The sequence below is a fragment of the Mizuhopecten yessoensis genome, unplaced genomic scaffold (genome assembly GCF_002113885.1).
Source record: "Mizuhopecten yessoensis strain PY_sf001 unplaced genomic scaffold, ASM211388v2 scaffold8123, whole genome shotgun sequence".
Lineage (NCBI taxonomy): Eukaryota > Metazoa > Mollusca > Bivalvia > Pectinida > Pectinidae > Mizuhopecten > Mizuhopecten yessoensis.
This window is the reverse complement of record NW_018407390.1, coordinates 1,661,333-1,679,557: the sequence shown is the minus strand read 5'-3', so window position 1 is coordinate 1,679,557 and position 18,225 is coordinate 1,661,333. Positions and strand designations below refer to the sequence as shown.

The 18,225-nt window shown below is 34.9% G+C and overlaps 1 protein-coding gene across 1 annotated transcript in view; it reads right to left on the bottom strand.

Moving 5' to 3' along the window:
* The window catches only part of LOC110454969, an 89,143-nt gene that overhangs the window by 24,695 nt on the left and 46,223 nt on the right, over positions 1-18,225 (bottom strand). Inside the window, exons 24-33 of the mRNA XM_021504816.1 lie at positions 16,594-16,749; positions 16,081-16,153; positions 14,392-14,466; positions 14,140-14,256; positions 13,342-13,484; positions 12,634-12,708; positions 11,175-11,285; positions 9,701-10,402; positions 4,838-4,976; positions 2,204-2,404 (exon numbers count right to left, since the gene is read on the bottom strand). Coding sequence (XP_021360491.1) covers positions 2,204-2,404; positions 4,838-4,976; positions 9,701-10,402; positions 11,175-11,285; positions 12,634-12,708; positions 13,342-13,484; positions 14,140-14,256; positions 14,392-14,466; positions 16,081-16,153; positions 16,594-16,749 — 1,792 coding nt within the window. The remainder of the gene's footprint in view (positions 1-2,203; positions 2,405-4,837; positions 4,977-9,700; positions 10,403-11,174; positions 11,286-12,633; positions 12,709-13,341; positions 13,485-14,139; positions 14,257-14,391; positions 14,467-16,080; positions 16,154-16,593; positions 16,750-18,225) is intronic.

Here is an 18,225-nt window from a genome sequence, read left to right as displayed (position 1 = left end):
ATGCTCCGGACCAACTTCGGTATTTAAAGTGAATAAAGGGCAATAACTCTGTATTAAAGGGGCATCACGGTGAAGTAACTTTATTTTTTGTCTTTTTTTCAAATACTACATAAATATATCAAGTGAGACTCCTTATGGAAAATAGCGATCGGATTTGGCTGAAATAGATTCATAAAAATGATTAAATCTAAGAAAATCATCGGTATTTCTACCTGTCTGACCAACGTTTTGTTCAGGGATTTCCCTCTACTAGCGCATGCGCATAGCACACCATTTCTTTGTAAACAAAATGACTGGCCGTGTGAAGTAAGCGAAAGAAAAGTGTTGTACCGTGTCAGCTACGAAACGAAAAGTTGCCAAATGGTCAAAAGATAGCGCAAGGAGTACGTTGCGGAATCATTATAGCAGGTGGTCAGTATTCAAAGAAGAAAATAACTGCCGTAGCAGTTAGTACGGTGCATGTATTCTTCCGGATAGCCGGTTAAGCTGGAATGGAATCGACAGAAATGCTAGCGCTGTTTATGTTATGAATAAATATTTAAAACTATTAAGCACGCTAGTATCTTTGTCTGAGTTTGAACACAGATGAACTTAGTTTAATATGTTAATGGGCATGTATTGGAGAGAGTTTACTTTGTGTTTCTATAATTATACAGTGGTTTATGCGAAAGGAAGGGATAAGTGACTGGTTAGTTTGATTTTGCCATGGGGCCCTCCAAGGGATAACTGTTGTGATGGCCCACGGCGTATTTTCTGGGTCAGCGAGATACGTGTTATCCAAGTCCGTGTATTTACATAATTTATAATATTACCGGGTTCAATAAAATGGTATGATTTAATTATATTGCTGAATTAAACGATTATTTTTGTTTTTACATGCAAGATTTAAATTAGTACTAATATGAATACCCGGCCTCCTCTGCCCCGGCAATATATATAAAAAAAAATCAGAAAGGTTTGTCCCTTGGTGTAGGGAAGGTGTTTAGCCCCGTACCATCTGTAACGGCCACATTTCGGTACTAAATTCAATATATATTTAAATATATCTACTTTATGTTTATGCCTATTATCATTGTTGACATTTAATTGTAAATGTATGACGGGAGAAGGCTGTGATAAATTGTAAAAACTTGTGCCCCATCCCTTGTTTAATTCTATTGGCAACAAATTTATGTTTAAAGCTAAATAAATTTGAATTCTGAACATTGGCAAGTGTGTAATTAACTTCTAATGATGAATAATTACTGTTCAATAAGTTTTAATACGGACTTAGAAATCATATAACTTGATTTCATCAGAGACGTATATGTATTATACGTCTCTGATTTCATAGTGCGGTAAGAAGTTGCAGTTGCCTGACGGCCCCTCTCTGGGGGCCCCTTTGGAAACCGTTTCATCTCGCTCGCACCACTTGTGTTTACTGCCTAGTCAGGTGACGTTATCGGCGCTATTTTTAGCAGGGCTTTCCCGAACAATTCAAGTGGTCAAACTGAACATTTGGAACGGACTATGAATATGGGGATAGCGAGGTAACACATTCATTTAAAAAAAAACGCCTTTTCACGTGATGTCCCTTTAAGTGAAGCACGATACCTTATTTCACTGCTCTGCAGACCTTCTGTTGGTGATGCAAGTATACTTCAAGTTTGATGATGATATCTTTAACGGTTTAAAATGTATGGGCCAGACAAGAATTTACTGAAAATGTTGCACTTATTTGACCTTTGACCTTGAGATGGAGGTCACAGTGACGGTTTAAAAGTTATGGCCCGAACAAGTTACGATAAGAAGAACCAGAAGAACAAGAACCAAAAGAAGAAGAAGAAGAAGAACCAGTACTAATACAATATGTCTCCCTTCATTCTAAGGGGAGACATAATAAGCAAAAGGAATTATTTGACAGCAAAGTTTTCCATTCAAGGAAGCATTTCTGGGAAGGAATACATTATTTTCCTTTAAGAGAACATCATTAACCACCCATTCAGTGTGGGGTCAGTAATTTCCTGATCAGGTAGTTGTGGTAGGTGTGTGGGTGGGAGGTTGAATAGTTTGGTAGGGGATCTAACTTTAAAATCAAATTAATGAAGAAATATGTGATTTTCCACTCAAAGTAGTACTGGTCACGTACACTGTGTATGAATTAACTACAGAACGTCCAGAAATTAACAGAGTTGTGTCATTGTACCATCACAGTATAACATACCTTTTAGAGGACAAAGTCCAGTCTGGGCAGATAAAGACAATAAATTTGGATTACAGTTCAGGTTCAGCTTCTCTAACTTAGAGAGCTTGGAGATGTCATCAGGTATTGATACAAGTCCTTGGTAACTGAGATCCAGGCTTACCAAAGTCTTCAGTGCTAGTATCTCCTCAGGGAACCCACCGAATGGTAAGGATGTGGCATCTACATGAAAAACAGAAAAACGAATAAAACAAGAGGCATAAATATCCCTACCAACATTACTCCTTCCCCAACCAACTTTGAGGCCAGTACCCCAGAACTCTTAATTCATTCTCAGTATTTGTGTTCCAAGTGTTTTATTTGAAGTTCCATCAAAGTCAGAAGGAAAATGAAGCCAGTGCTGATCTAAGATTTTCAAAGCAACAGCGATCCTGAATCATAAGGTTTGACTGATGTTCACATCTTTTCGTGAGTTTTTGCAAATGTTAATTGTATTAGTATTATTATGTTATAAAAATTGACATTGTCCACAAAGAGAGACTTTCGCCCCTCTGAAGTAAGTGATGCCCTCTAGCAACTGTAGCCTAACTCTGTGTCCTTTTAGTGGCCATAGCCTACCTCCCTATCATCTGAAGTAAGTACTGCCCTATAGCAACAGTAGCCTAACTCTGTGTCCTTTTAGTGGCCATAGCCTACGTTCCTATCATCTGAAGTACGTGATGCCCACTAGCAACTGTAGCCTAACTCTGAGTCCTCTGTAGTGGCCACAGCCTACCTTCCTATCATTTGAAGTAAGTGATGCCCTCGAGCAACTGTAGCCTAACTCTGAGTCCTCTGTAGTGGCCACAGCCTACCTTCCTATCATTTGAAGTAAGTGATGCCCACTAGCAACTGTAGCCTAACTCTGTGACCTCTGTAGCGGCCATAGCCTAACTTCCTATCATCTGAAGTAAGTGATGCTCTCAAGCAACTGTAGCCTAACTATGTGTCCTCTGTAGTGGCCCTAGCCTACCTTCCTATCATCTCAAGTAAGTGATGCCCTCGAGCAACTGTAGCCTAACTATGTGTCCTCTGTAGTGGCTCTCGCCTACCTTCCTATCGTCTGAAGTAAATGATGCCCTCTAGCAACATTGGCCTAACTCTGTGACCTCTGTAGCGGCCATAGCCTAACTTCCTATCGTCTGAAGTAAGTGAAGCCCTTCAGTGGCTATAGCTTACTCCAACTTCAATATCTACAATTTCACCTAACTCAACATGATTTTCTGGCAATGAACTCCAAAGAGCTCTATAATCGACAAGAGAAGATCTTGATAACATAGACTCCCTTCCTATCGTCTGAAGAAAGAGATGCCCTCTAGCAACTTTAGCTTAACTCTGTGTCCTCTGTGGTGGCTATAGCCTACCTTCCTATCGGCTGACGTAAGTGATGCCCTCAAGCAACTGTAGCCTAACTCTGTGGCCTCTGTAGAGGCCATAGCCTACCTTCCTATAGTCTGAAGTAAGTCATGCCCTTCAGTGGCTATAGCTTACTCCAACTTCAATATCTACAATTTCACCTAACTCAACATGATTTTCTGGCAATGAACTCCAAAGAGCTCTATAATCGACAAGAGAAGATCTTGATAACATAGACTCCCTTCCTATCGTCTGAAGAAAGAGATGCCCTCTAGCAACTATAGCCTAACTCTGTGTCCTCTATAGTGGCCAAAGCCTACCTTCCGATCGTCTGAAGTAAGTCATGCCCTTCAGTGGCTATAGCTTACTCCAACTTCAATACCTACAATTTCTCCTAACTCAACATGATTTTCTGGTAATAAACTCCAAAGAGCTCTATAATCGACAAGAGAAGATCTTGATAACATAGACTCCCTTCCTATCGTCTGAAGTAAATGATGCCCTTCAGTGGCTCTAGCTTACTCCAACTTCAATACCTACAATTTCTCCTAACTCAACATGATTTTCTGGTAATAAACTCCAAAGAGCTCTATAATCGACAAGAGAAGATCTTGATAACATAGACTCCCTTCCTATCGTCTGAAGTAAATGATGCCCTCTAGCAACATTAGCCCAGCTCTGTGTCCTCTGTAGTCGCTATAGCCTACCTTCCTATCATTTGAAGTAAGTGACGCCCTCTAGCAACATTAGCCCAGCTCTGTGTCCTCTGTAGTGGCTATAGCCTGTTCTTATAACTATGCATGAAGTGATTTCCTCAAGCAACTGTAGCCTAACTCTGTGTCCTTTTAGTGGCCATAGCCTACCTTTCTATCGTCTGAAGTAAGTGTTGCCCTCTAGCAACTGTAGCCTAACTATGTGTCCTCTGTAGTGGCCAAAGCCTACCTTCAGATCGTCTGAAGTAAGTGATGCCCTTCAGTGGCTATAGCTTACTCCAACTTCAATACCTACAATTTCACCTAACTCAACATGATTTTCTGGCAATGAACTCCAAAGAGCTCTATAATCGACAAGAGAAGATCTTGATAACATAGAACAGAACCCTGACTGTTTACAGAAGCTGCCCATGCAGTGTTTCAACCACTATATATATATACTCACAAATCATAAAACAAATATGGAAAAAGTTTTGACTATTTTTTTTTTTTTAGAGTTGTGAGTATATCTGCATTAAGTAATAATTGTGTTCTGTGTATACCATACCTGGGGGATCTGTTCCATTGTAGCCAAACCTTGGGAAGATTGAGAACAGGCTGGCATTTACCTTGGCAATCTCGTGTGTGTCAAGAGTACCACTGCTATCTAGGTCAAACAGTTTGAACATATCCTCCTCATCCATTACCTGGGAAACAACATAAAACCTGCTGCTACTTCTGAACCAATATCATTTACGATTATGCTACTTAAATTATAGTGACAGGGAATTCCCTTAGTACAAAAAGTGTTATGCTAGAAAACCAATTAAACATCTAGTATGAATTGTTTCTTGCACTTAATTAGTACCACTCAAAAACAATTATAAAATATCATTAAAATATTCAAATAATTCTGGTAATGAAGATATTATGTTCAAGATAGAAAAAAATTGTCCATTGATTAAATTTGTCACCTTTACCTTCAAATGGCCACTCCAAAAACATTGTACGTCAAGATACCTACTAACGGTACATACATGTTTAATGGGTTTTATTGGATAAGAGCTATGATACAGACAAAACATGTCTATAGACAGATATAAACCTAAGACAATACATATCTATACACAGATGTAAACCTAAGACAATACATGTCTATAGACAGATATAAACCTAAGACAATACATATCTATAGACAGATATAAACCTAAGACAATACATATCTATAGACAGATATAAACCTAAGACAATACATATCTATAGACAGATATAAACCTAAGACAATACATATCTATAGACAGATATAAACCTAAGACAATACATATCTATAGACAGATATAAACCTAAGACAATACATATCTATAGACAGATATAAACCTAAGACAATACATATCTATAGACAGATATAAACCTAAGACAATACATATCTATAGACAGATATAAACCTAAGACAATACATATCTATAGACAGATATAAACCTAAGACAATACATATCTATAGACAGATATAAACCTAAGACAATACATATCTATAGACAGATATAAACCTAAGACAATACATATCTATAGACAGATATAAACCTAAGACAATACATATCTATAGACAGATATAAACCTAAGACAATACATATCTATAGACAGATATAAACCTAAGACAATACATATCTATAGACAGATATAAACCTAAGACAATACATATCTATAGACAGATATAAACCTAAGACAATACATATCTATAGACAGATATAAACCTAAGACAATACATATCTATAGACAGATATAAACCTAAGACAATACATATCTATAGACAGATATAAACCTAAGACAATACATATCTATAGACAGATATAAACCTAAGACAATACATATCTATAGACAGATATAAACCTAAGACAATACATATCTATAGACAGATATAAACCTAAGACAATACATATCTATAGACAGATATAAACCTAAGACAATACATATCTATAGACAGATATAAACCTAAGACAATACATATCTATAGACAGATATAAACCTAAGACAATACATATCTATAGACAGATATAAACCTAAGACAATACATATCTATAGACAGATATAAACCTAAGACAATACATATCTATAGACAGATATAAACCTAAGACAATACATATCTATAGACAGATATAAACCTAAGACAATACATATCTATAGACAGATATAAACCTAAGACAATACATATCTATAGACAGATATAAACCTAAGACAATACATATCTATAGACAGATATAAACCTAAGACAATACATATCTATAGACAGATATAAACCTAAGACAATACATATCTATAGACAGATATAAACCTAAGACAATACATATCTATAGACAGATATAAACCTAAGACAATACATATCTATAGACAGATATAAACCTAAGACAATACATATCTATAGACAGATATAAACCTAAGACAATACATATCTATAGACAGATATAAACCTAAGACAATACATATCTATAGACAGATATAAACCTAAGACAATACATATCTATAGACAGATATAAACCTAAGACAATACATATCTATAGACAGATATAAACCTAAGACAATACATATCTATAGACAGATATAAACCTAAGACAATACATATCTATAGACAGATATAAACCTAAGACAATACATATCTATAGACAGATATAAACCTAAGACAATACATATCTATAGACAGATATAAACCTAAGACAATACATATCTATAGACAGATATAAACCTAAGACAATACATATCTATAGACAGATATAAACCTAAGACAATACATATCTATAGACAGATATAAACCTAAGACAATACATATCTATAGACAGATATAAACCTAAGACAATACATATCTATAGACAGATATAAACCTAAGACAATACATATCTATAGACAGATATAAACCTAAGACAATACATATCTATAGACAGATATAAACCTAAGACAATACATATCTATAGACAGATATAAACCTAAGACAATACATATCTATAGACAGATATAAACCTAAGACAATACATATCTATAGACAGATATAAACCTAAGACAATACATATCTATAGACAGATATAAACCTAAGACAATACATATCTATAGACAGATATAAACCTAAGACAATACATATCTATAGACAGATATAAACCTAAGACAATACATATCTATAGACAGATATAAACCTAAGACAATACATATCTATAGACAGATATAAACCTAAGACAATACATATCTATAGACAGATATAAACCTAAGACAATACATATCTATAGACAGATATAAACCTAAGACAATACATATCTATAGACAGATATAAACCTAAGACAATACATATCTATAGACAGATATAAACCTAAGACAATACATATCTATAGACAGATATAAACCTAAGACAATACATATCTATAGACAGATATAAACCTAAGACAATACATATCTATAGACAGATATAAACCTAAGACAATACATATCTATAGACAGATATAAACCTAAGACAATACATATCTATAGACAGATATAAACCTAAGACAATACATATCTATAGACAGATATAAACCTAAGACAATACATATCTATAGACAGATATAAACCTAAGACAATACATATCTATAGACAGATATAAACCTAAGACAATACATATCTATAGACAGATATAAACCTAAGACAATACATATCTATAGACAGATATAAACCTAAGACAATACATATCTATAGACAGATATAAACCTAAGACAATACATATCTATAGACAGATATAAACCTAAGACAATACATATCTATAGACAGATATAAACCTAAGACAATACATATCTATAGACAGATATAAACCTAAGACAATACATATCTATAGACAGATATAAACCTAAGACAATACATATCTATAGACAGATATAAACCTAAGACAATACATATCTATAGACAGATATAAACCTAAGACAATACATATCTATAGACAGATATAAACCTAAGACAATACATATCTATAGACAGATATAAACCTAAGACAATACATATCTATAGACAGATATAAACCTAAGACAATACATATCTATAGACAGATATAAACCTAAGACAATACATATCTATAGACAGATATAAACCTAAGACAATACATATCTATAGACAGATATAAACCTAAGACAATACATATCTATAGACAGATATAAACCTAAGACAATACATATCTATAGACAGATATAAACCTAAGACAATACATATCTATAGACAGATATAAACCTAAGACAATACATATCTATAGACAGATATAAACCTAAGACAATACATATCTATAGACAGATATAAACCTAAGACAATACATATCTATAGACAGATATAAACCTAAGACAATACATATCTATAGACAGATATAAACCTAAGACAATACATATCTATAGACAGATATAAACCTAAGACAATACATATCTATAGACAGATATAAACCTAAGACAATACATATCTATAGACAGATATAAACCTAAGACAATACATATCTATAGACAGATATAAACCTAAGACAATACATATCTATAGACAGATATAAACCTAAGACAATACATATCTATAGACAGATATAAACCTAAGACAATACATATCTATAGACAGATATAAACCTAAGACAATACATATCTATAGACAGATATAAACCTAAGACAATACATATCTATAGACAGATATAAACCTAAGACAATACATATCTATAGACAGATATAAACCTAAGTCAATACATATCTATAGACAGATATAAACCTAAGACAATACATGTCTATAGACAGATATAAACCTAAGACAATACATATCTATAGACAGATATAAACCTAACACAATACATATCCTATCATAAAGGGTATAACCATCTATTGTATTACAGCCATCTCATAAAAGTTCAGCATATATATTTGCTACAGTTTTGATTTCACAAAAGTGATTTCATTAAAAACAATTATTGAAATATGTACTTTAGTCTTTTAAACTTTGGTAAACTCTGTAGTGCACTTGAGTTCACATCGTTGTGCACTGGAGTTAACATCGTAGTGCACTGGAGTTAACACTGAAGTAAACTGGAGTGCACTTCAATGTTTTGTCAAGTGCACTTCCTTGTTCACCACGTGTGCACTATGAAGTGCACTAGATACCAAGTTAAGTTTGCTCCCAAATGTATGTTAACAGTACCTAACAACATATATATATGGGTCAAAGAAGTAATAAAGACGGTAAAATCCCATATAACACTGGATCCAAATGGAGGTATGTCCGTAGGATACGAATTACTTAAAATATTATATGGGGCAAGGAAGTAATTCCAACAGTGTGGACAAGTTTAGGTTGTCAAATTTTGGATCGCTCCGAAAATTTGACAACCTAAACTTGTCCACACTGTTGGAATTACTTCCTTGCCCCATAACAACATATATATATATACTCCATTTCTACACACCTCTGGATTGGCATCTATCCATCTCCTGATCCCTCCTTCTTTCTCAAGAAATGTCACAAAGTTCTCCTCAGACAGAAGCAGGTTGGTTCTATTGTCGAACCATGTGATCCCTGCCAAGGATAGATGGGTCAGACTTTTCAGATTCTTGAAGCTCTTTGGAAGAGATTGTAGACAGTTCCCATTCAAGCTCAGTTCCTTCAACTTAGACAAGTTTCCGATATTATCTGGTAACACCTTGAACAGCAAGTTGTTTGCATGTAGAATCCTGAGATTGCTCATGGAGGTAATAGCAGTAGGCAGCTTCTCCATTCTGTTTCTACTGATGTCTAAATCAGTCAGTGCTGTACAGGAGTAAAACGCAGAAGGCAGATCCAGCAGATTATTCTGCGCCAAAGACAGCACTGTCAGGAACTTACATTTAACTACTGTGTCTGGTACAACTTCAATGAAGTTGTTTTGAAGGGAAAATACACATAAATTTGGGAGATCTTCAAAAGCAGTTTTCTTGATGGTTTCCAGGTGGTTGTTTGTTTTCCGAATGTGGCTGATGAAGGGTTTGTATCCTTGCAAATGGTCTGTCTGAAATTCTGACTGGGTTGCATCAGGTTCCAGACAAGCTACATGTCCAGGGCAGAGGAAGGAGCTGTTTTTAATTAATAGACCACTGGTTCTAATATGGCCCCTGACCATGCTACTCACTGTCTATAGGAGAGAGAGAAAAAAAAAAGAAATCCACATATGATTATATAGAAAGATTTATTGATGTTAGTTAGATATTTTTTTTCTCCAGTTTCAAATATTTCATTCCCTCAGGACTATTTATGTATCTACATAATAAACCTACCTAGAAACTATATACAGTATATATGTATTACACATAATCTTCAATGTGACCTTGGTGAATGCTTTAAGACAAAGAAGTACACCTTGATGTGTCACCAAAAGCATGTTACATGTATTTTGAAGCATAGTGCGATATAAAGTAAGATCAATTACCATAATGGTAATTTGAATTCAACCCCCCACCCGCCCACACACCTCTCCCCCTTGGTAAAGAGTTAAGTCGTGTTCAAAACACTAAAATCAACTCTCTTTATTTCACTGTTTTTAAAGAATTTATATTGTTTTGTTATTCTATGCATGTAAATTAAAACAAATTAAATATAAAGCAGGTCTTGATGGTTTTACTTTCGATGGCTTGAGAAATTAAGCCTTCGTCTAAGTTTTTCTATAATTAAGCATATTCATTTTTTTCCACTAATTTATTTAAATTTGCTTAAATGTATGGCAGTACAAAGTGTTGTGATCAATACATATACTTTATGAAGCATGTTATGGAAAGCTTTACTAGAAATATGTCTGTATTAATTGTCTGTAAGCTACAATGATTTATACTTTTGTCAGGCATGACAATAAAAATTAAGCCTTTCATTCCTACAACGTTCAAAATAATTCCTTTGACATCCATACTTACCCCAGAATTAGGCGGATTCTTTTTCAGGGATTCTACACTGAGGCCTTCTCCAAGAGAAAATGCCATGTTGATTGCAGCCATTCTCAGGATATTTTGAGCCCCATAAGACAACTAGAAAACCATGAATTATTGTCAATGTCAGTAAAAGTATAAATGCCAGTGTTTATCTCTCCTAACATGAAACTGTATACTTGCAGAACATAGATATGTGTCCCCTTATGGAAACAAACATCATTGCCATTTTTGTAATCGTAGTGCTGTCAGACTAAACTTAAGGTTGAATAAGTGTATTGATAAATGGAAATAGGAAGTACATCCCTAGTTGAAAATCCAATGTAGGGAGACAGTATCACAATTTCTGCATATTCTAATGAGTCTAGAATTGTTTGTTTATTTTCGACAGAACAGTGTGTTCTCTCATTATTAAAGTATTTTAAAGAAATCCAGGCATCAATTCAGCTGTTTTTTTATCAATGAGTCACATGTGTCCATTTTTCTGTACTTCAGGAAACTGGCTACCTATTTCACTACTGTGAAGTTTTTCAAGAAAGATAACTCTTACATGCAATTACTATGTGTATATGGTTTTATTATAAATTATCAATTTTTGATCATTTACAAATCATTTATTTTAAACAATTTCAGCATTTATTAAATTGATATACATTAATGCAATACTAATCTATGGCAGTATCATTTCTATTGATATTATTTTGAAAAAAAAAAAATCATTCCGTTTTACATAAATTTCCATTTAAAATCCTTAAAATTCTGACAATCTATATTTATTTTTTTGTGGCAGAAAATTTTCTTTACTTCAAAGCAATATAACTATAGAATATGAAGAAATTCTACTGAGAAATGGTGACACAAACCTATTACCTTAATGTGTCGTTAGTGCATGTGACACCAATTTGTTGTCAGTCTGACAATAGTGTAATGTCAGTTTTATGTATAAGTTTAAAGTCAGTTTCATGTACTAGTCTGCAGACAGATTATTGTCTGAAACATTTCTAAACATTTTCTGTAATTTGCATGAATGGAACAAATCCCGAAATAGCTTTTCAATCCAATTTTAGATCACTTCTGGCAGCAATTTTTCCCTAGTGTACTCGATTATCTCTATTAATACAAACTAAAAATATTTATATTGGTTATACACCATCTTAACACTGACCATACACTGGCTTTAATATATTTAATAAGATAACATAAATACTGTATAATAGTCATAAATATGTGTTTTTGACTTTTACATATATACAACTATATACTGTAATAGTCTAAGCTACATTACTACAACCAAATATCATATGAAATATTCATGAAAAGATTTTGGAAGAAGAACCATATACAACTAAGAAAATACTGTCCGCAGAGCCTCCTTAAATGGAACTCCTTTCAATGGAAATACACATGTGTCTTAGTAAAGTAGCGTACAGCCTTACATGAGACTTACAAAGCTTTTCTGAATGTTCTTGACATGACCAGGTGCTATCTCTGCAAATAGCTGATCAAATGGGGGCAGGTCCAACTACAAGGCAAAAAGTAGGATTATATTTGCAGTCAATAGGAAACTTTTAAGTACATGGGGATTTTGTATTACATCATCAATCATTTTGTAGAAATACCAGCAACCACAGTTGCAATGTGTATTACATCATCAATATTTGTGTAGATACAGCATACCTTTTTGTAATGAGATAGGATGACATGAGCACCCCAGATGTTGCTGTGTATTATATCATCAGTGTGCAACAGGAGAAAGAGAAATGCAATGGCCAGCCTGGGGTTCGAACCCGGGACCCTCAGATCTCTAGAAGGATGTTCTACCAATTGAGCTACCAGCTGGTCGCCTACAACTGACCTAGTCCAGTTCCGCTACATTCATTCCTTCTTTATTCAAAGTCTTTGCCCCCAAAGACACAACTATTTACAACCCAGATTCGAGTATGCCCTAGCTTGCAAAGCATTCACCCAGTGCTTGGAAACAAGGGTGGACAAGCTCGCCAATTTTGTAACAGGAAAAAGAGAAATGCAACAGCAAGACGGGTTCGAACTGGGACCCTCGTAACTCTTGACAGACACTCTACCAATTGAGCTACCTGGTTGCCGCCGATTGACCCAGTCCAGTTCCGCTACAAATATTTGTGTCGATACAGCATACCTTTTTGTAGTGAGACAGGATGACATGAACACCCCAGAGGAAATGCTCAGGCATTTTAGCTTTTTCAAACTCTGTTGTTGGAATACCCTCTCCATTCACTAAATGGATCAAGTTGACTGGTGGCCATCCGTAAATTTCTGTCACTGTAACAAATGTTTGTCTTTTGTAATACATTGAGCAATTCGTAATGAAATTTAAACTCTGGAAAAGTTAGGTCTGGGCCTTGATGGTATGCAAATACTCCAACCAGATTCAATAGAACATCTAAACATTTGCTTTTAGAATATATCTATTGCTTTTCTTGTAATACAATTCAGACAAAGTAATTTAATATGAAAAGGAATGATATTTTACAAGAAACAGATATTCTTCAGACCTGCCACTTGTTTAGCTAAGTTAAGATTTAAAAATCAATTTGATTAAAATACACAACTGTGAGAGTTTAATTCTTCTGTCCCAAGATCATGGTCAAAATGCTGTTTGCAGTTTTGGAATCTAACACCAGAGCCCCACATTTTTTTTATAACTTTTTACAGATGAATGTATCCAATCTACAATGTTTCCATATACAGCTGCAGATTCAAAAATACCTAGGAGTGAATCTGTATCAGTCTTACCCTAAACATCTCACTTACAAGTTGGTTACACATCAAATCTCTCCATTTAAACTCAATGGATCTGTATTTAACTCTTTTATAATGATCCATACCTTGAATACCTCCATGAAAGCCGTTTTAACTTTATTACCTTCTATAACCTTTATTTTAACTTGATGACATTATTGTGGTCTGTACTTACAGTTTAATGAACAGGTTGGATAGTATAGCTGGTTCTTCCGATCCTTTACCAGTCCCATAGTGGGAAAGAGAAGGTTGTTCACTGTCAAACTCTTTGGTAGTAACACTCCAACTGAACCTGTAGAATACAATGTACATAAAAAGCCAGGTTTAATGTTGTACTGCAATGTATATGCATCTTTAAAATCATTTCCATAACTTCATACATCAAACCAATAATCTATATACGCTATAAAGGTTAAAAAATCCTTACCAGAAAATTGTTTGACCCTCTTCACCATTGTCTCTTCCATTGAAGCATACATCATCGTCATTTGTCTCTCAGTTTCTGTCAAAAAAATAAAATTCAATAGTTTAACATAAACATATCACTTCTCTGCTTATGATGCATAAAGCATGAAATGTAAATATGCATTTGATATTAAACAAGAGCTGTTGAAGAACAGCATAGCTCACCTATTGGTGATTTATGTTGTAAAATAGCAAATAGCAATAGAAATCAATGTACAGTAAAACCTTGATATAATGCCCATCATTTCATTTGCCACCTCAGTTACCGCCAACATATTTTCAATTCCCTTATAATTAGTTATGTTCTTCTTAAGAATTCCTCACATGTTTCTCTCAATTTATTGCCAAACCCCTCTATAATGCCAACATTTTTTTGAACAAATAATGGCAATATAACAAGACTTTCCTGTACCTTAGCATGTAAGAGATGACCAGCCAACATGAAATATTTAACAGCGTATTGATCGTGGTGACCGATCAAACACTGCACAAAAAAACCTTGCCCAAAAACTTAAACAATGTCCAACTAACCAGTTTTGACCCCTAAAATAATGAAAATACAATTCAGAACATTGCTAACACTCCATATAAATACTCCAACCTTATAATATACAACAGTCTATTGATGGTGGTGAGATCCAACACTACACAAAAAAACTTGCCCAAAAACTTTAATCTGAAGCTTGCCATAAAACTTTAACCAAGTCCAATGAAGCTGTTTTTGGCCCCTAAAATATGAAAATGTGGTTCAACACATTGCTTACACTCAATACCAATACTTAAACCTTATAATAGACAACAGCCTATTGATGGTGGAAGTCCAAAACTACCCCCCAAAAACCTTGCCCACCTCAAGCTTACCGAAATCATTAATCATGTCAAATAAAGCAGTTATTGGCCCCTAAAATATGAAAATATTGTCCAGAACATTGCTAACACCCATATTAGTACTTCAACCTTATAATAGACAACAGCCTATTGATGGTAGTTGTCAAACACTTCACAAAAAAACTTGCCCAAAAAATTTAACCTCAAATTTGAATAATTCCAATTAAACTGTTGGTAGCCTCTAAAATATGAAAATATGGTCCAGCACATTGCTTACACTCGTTTTAATTATTTAAACTCATAATAGACAACCGTGTGTTGAGTGTGATGATCCAACACTGTCTGGAAAAATCTTGCCCAAAAACTTTAACCTCAAATTTAACCTTTAACCCCAAATTTAACTAAGTCCAATTAAGCTGTTTTTGGCCCCTAAAATTTAAAAATATGGTCCAGCACATTGCTTACACTCGATTTAAATTATTTAAACTCATAATAGACAACTGTGTATTTATTGTGATGATCCAACACTGTCTGGAAAACTTGCCCAAAAACTTTAACCTCCGAAGTTGGGATGCCGACGCCAATGCCAGGGTGACTACATTAGCCCCCCTATTCTTCGAAAAGCGGAGCTAAAAAGTAGAATTCTACACACACAAAAAATATTAAAAAAAAGTTGGTTTTCCCGATGTTAATAATTAATATTTACATGTACTAAACATCATGTCATATTTTAAATACAATCAAATTTAAACACAGAATAAGTGAGCACTTCCCATGCTAAATCTGAAGCATTAACTAAAAAATTCAGCCCATGATAACTCACTTGTAGGAAAGGCAGGACTACAGCACTGAACTAGACCAAAGCTCTTCTCATCCTCATTGATTTCTCCCATTAGCTACAAACAAAATGTAACATGAACGTATCCAAGTTGTGTTCAGTATCCCCTAATACCTGTATATAGAGGCCTCCAGGTGTTTGCAGTATTCTTTGAGAACTGTGTTTAAAGATGTTTAAGTTGTGTTTAGTATTCACTAAGCCAATGCGGCCGAAAGGCTTATATTAAGTATCCAATAAGATCTTTATATAGAGGCCTACAGATTTAAATCAATGATCTAATTCCATCTTTATATAGAGGCTTGCATCATGTAAGATGATAGGGTATATGTAAGATGATAGGGTATATGTAAGATGATAATATGTAAGATAATAGGGTATATATAAGATGATAGGGTATATGTAAGATGATAATATGTAAGATGATAATATGTAAGATGATAGGGTATATGTAAGATGATATGGTATATCAAATCAGGTTGTTCTCAGTAGAATTGTTACCATCAAATTGGGGGCAGTGACCATGATCTTCAAATCGTCCTCTTTGTTGTTTCCCTGGAGAGAGAGTTCTACCTGTACATGCAGGTCGTAACCAAGGGTATGGAGCTGGAGGTCATTTCTTTTCGCACAAACGAACGTCATTAAAGATCCATTGGCCTGTAACAAAGAAAGGGGGGGAAAAGAAGATGTAAACAATTTTTCAAGCTAATTCCGTCCCTGATCATCCTCACATGCAAAGCATAATAACCCCAGTTATTTATTGTATCCGAGTCCTGATCCCAACCAACTGATCCATGCCCCTGTAATCCTGAACCCCAGTAATCCCAGTGATCTAGACCCTCTTAATTTTACCTAAGGTACCCCCACCCCTCCAGTAATATGATCCACATAGTAATCCAAATTTAGAATTCCATAGCATAGAAATTTGTATCCAAGTGATCCAAAAGACATCCTTTCCCCCATAGCCCCAACCCCAGTAATCCTTACCACCATAATCCCAACCCAAGTAATCCTTACCTCCTAAATCCCAGCTCCAGTAATCATTACCCGTATAATCCCAACCCCAGTAATCCTTACCACAATATCCCCAACCCAAGTAATCCTTACCACCATAATCCCAACCCAAGTAATCCTTATCCCCATAGCCCCAACCCCAGTAACCCTTACCCCCATTATCCCAACCCGGGTCATCCTTATCCCCATAGCCCCAATCAAAGTAACCCTTACCCCCATTATCCCTACCCAAGTAATCCTTATCCCCATAGCCCTAACCCCAGTAACCCTTACCCCCATTATCCCAATCCCAGTAATTCTTATTAAAATACTCCTAACTCAGTAATCCTTACAGATTAATTCCAACTACAGCTGCCGAAATATCAGTAATCGCAACTTTGATTATCCAGTCACAGATATCCTAATCCCAGTAATGTCAACCATTGTAATCCCAACAAAAACCCACTAATCCAAACCCCAGTAATCCAACATAAACCCACTAATCCAAATCCCAGTAATCCCAACAAAAAAACACTAATCCAAACCCCAGTAATCCCAACAAAACACCACTAATCCAAACCCCAGTAATCCCAACAAAAAACAATAATCCAAACCCCAGTAATCCACTAAAAACCCACTAATCCAAATCCCAGTAATCCCAACAAAAAAACACTAATCCAAACCCAGTAATCTCAACAAGAAACACTAATCCAAACCCCAGTAATCCCAACAAAAAAACACTAATCCAGACCCCAGTAATCTCAACAAGAAACATTAATCCAAACCCCAGTAATCCAACAAAAACCCACTAATCCAAATCCCAGTAATCCCAACAAAAAAACCCACTAATCCAAACCCCAGTAATCCCAACAAAAAAACACTAATCCAAACCCCAGTTATCCCAACAAAAAAAACACTAATCCAAACCCCAGTAATTATAACCCCAACACTTACAGATAAATCTATAATAATCCTTTTCAGGGTTACCTCAACCTAAGTAATCTGTAACCTTAGTAACCTAAATACCAGTGATACTGATCACAGTAATCTTAATACCACCAATCCTATCCTAAGTAATCTGTAACCTTAGTAACCTAAACACCAGTGATACTGATCACAGTAATCTCAATACCACCAATC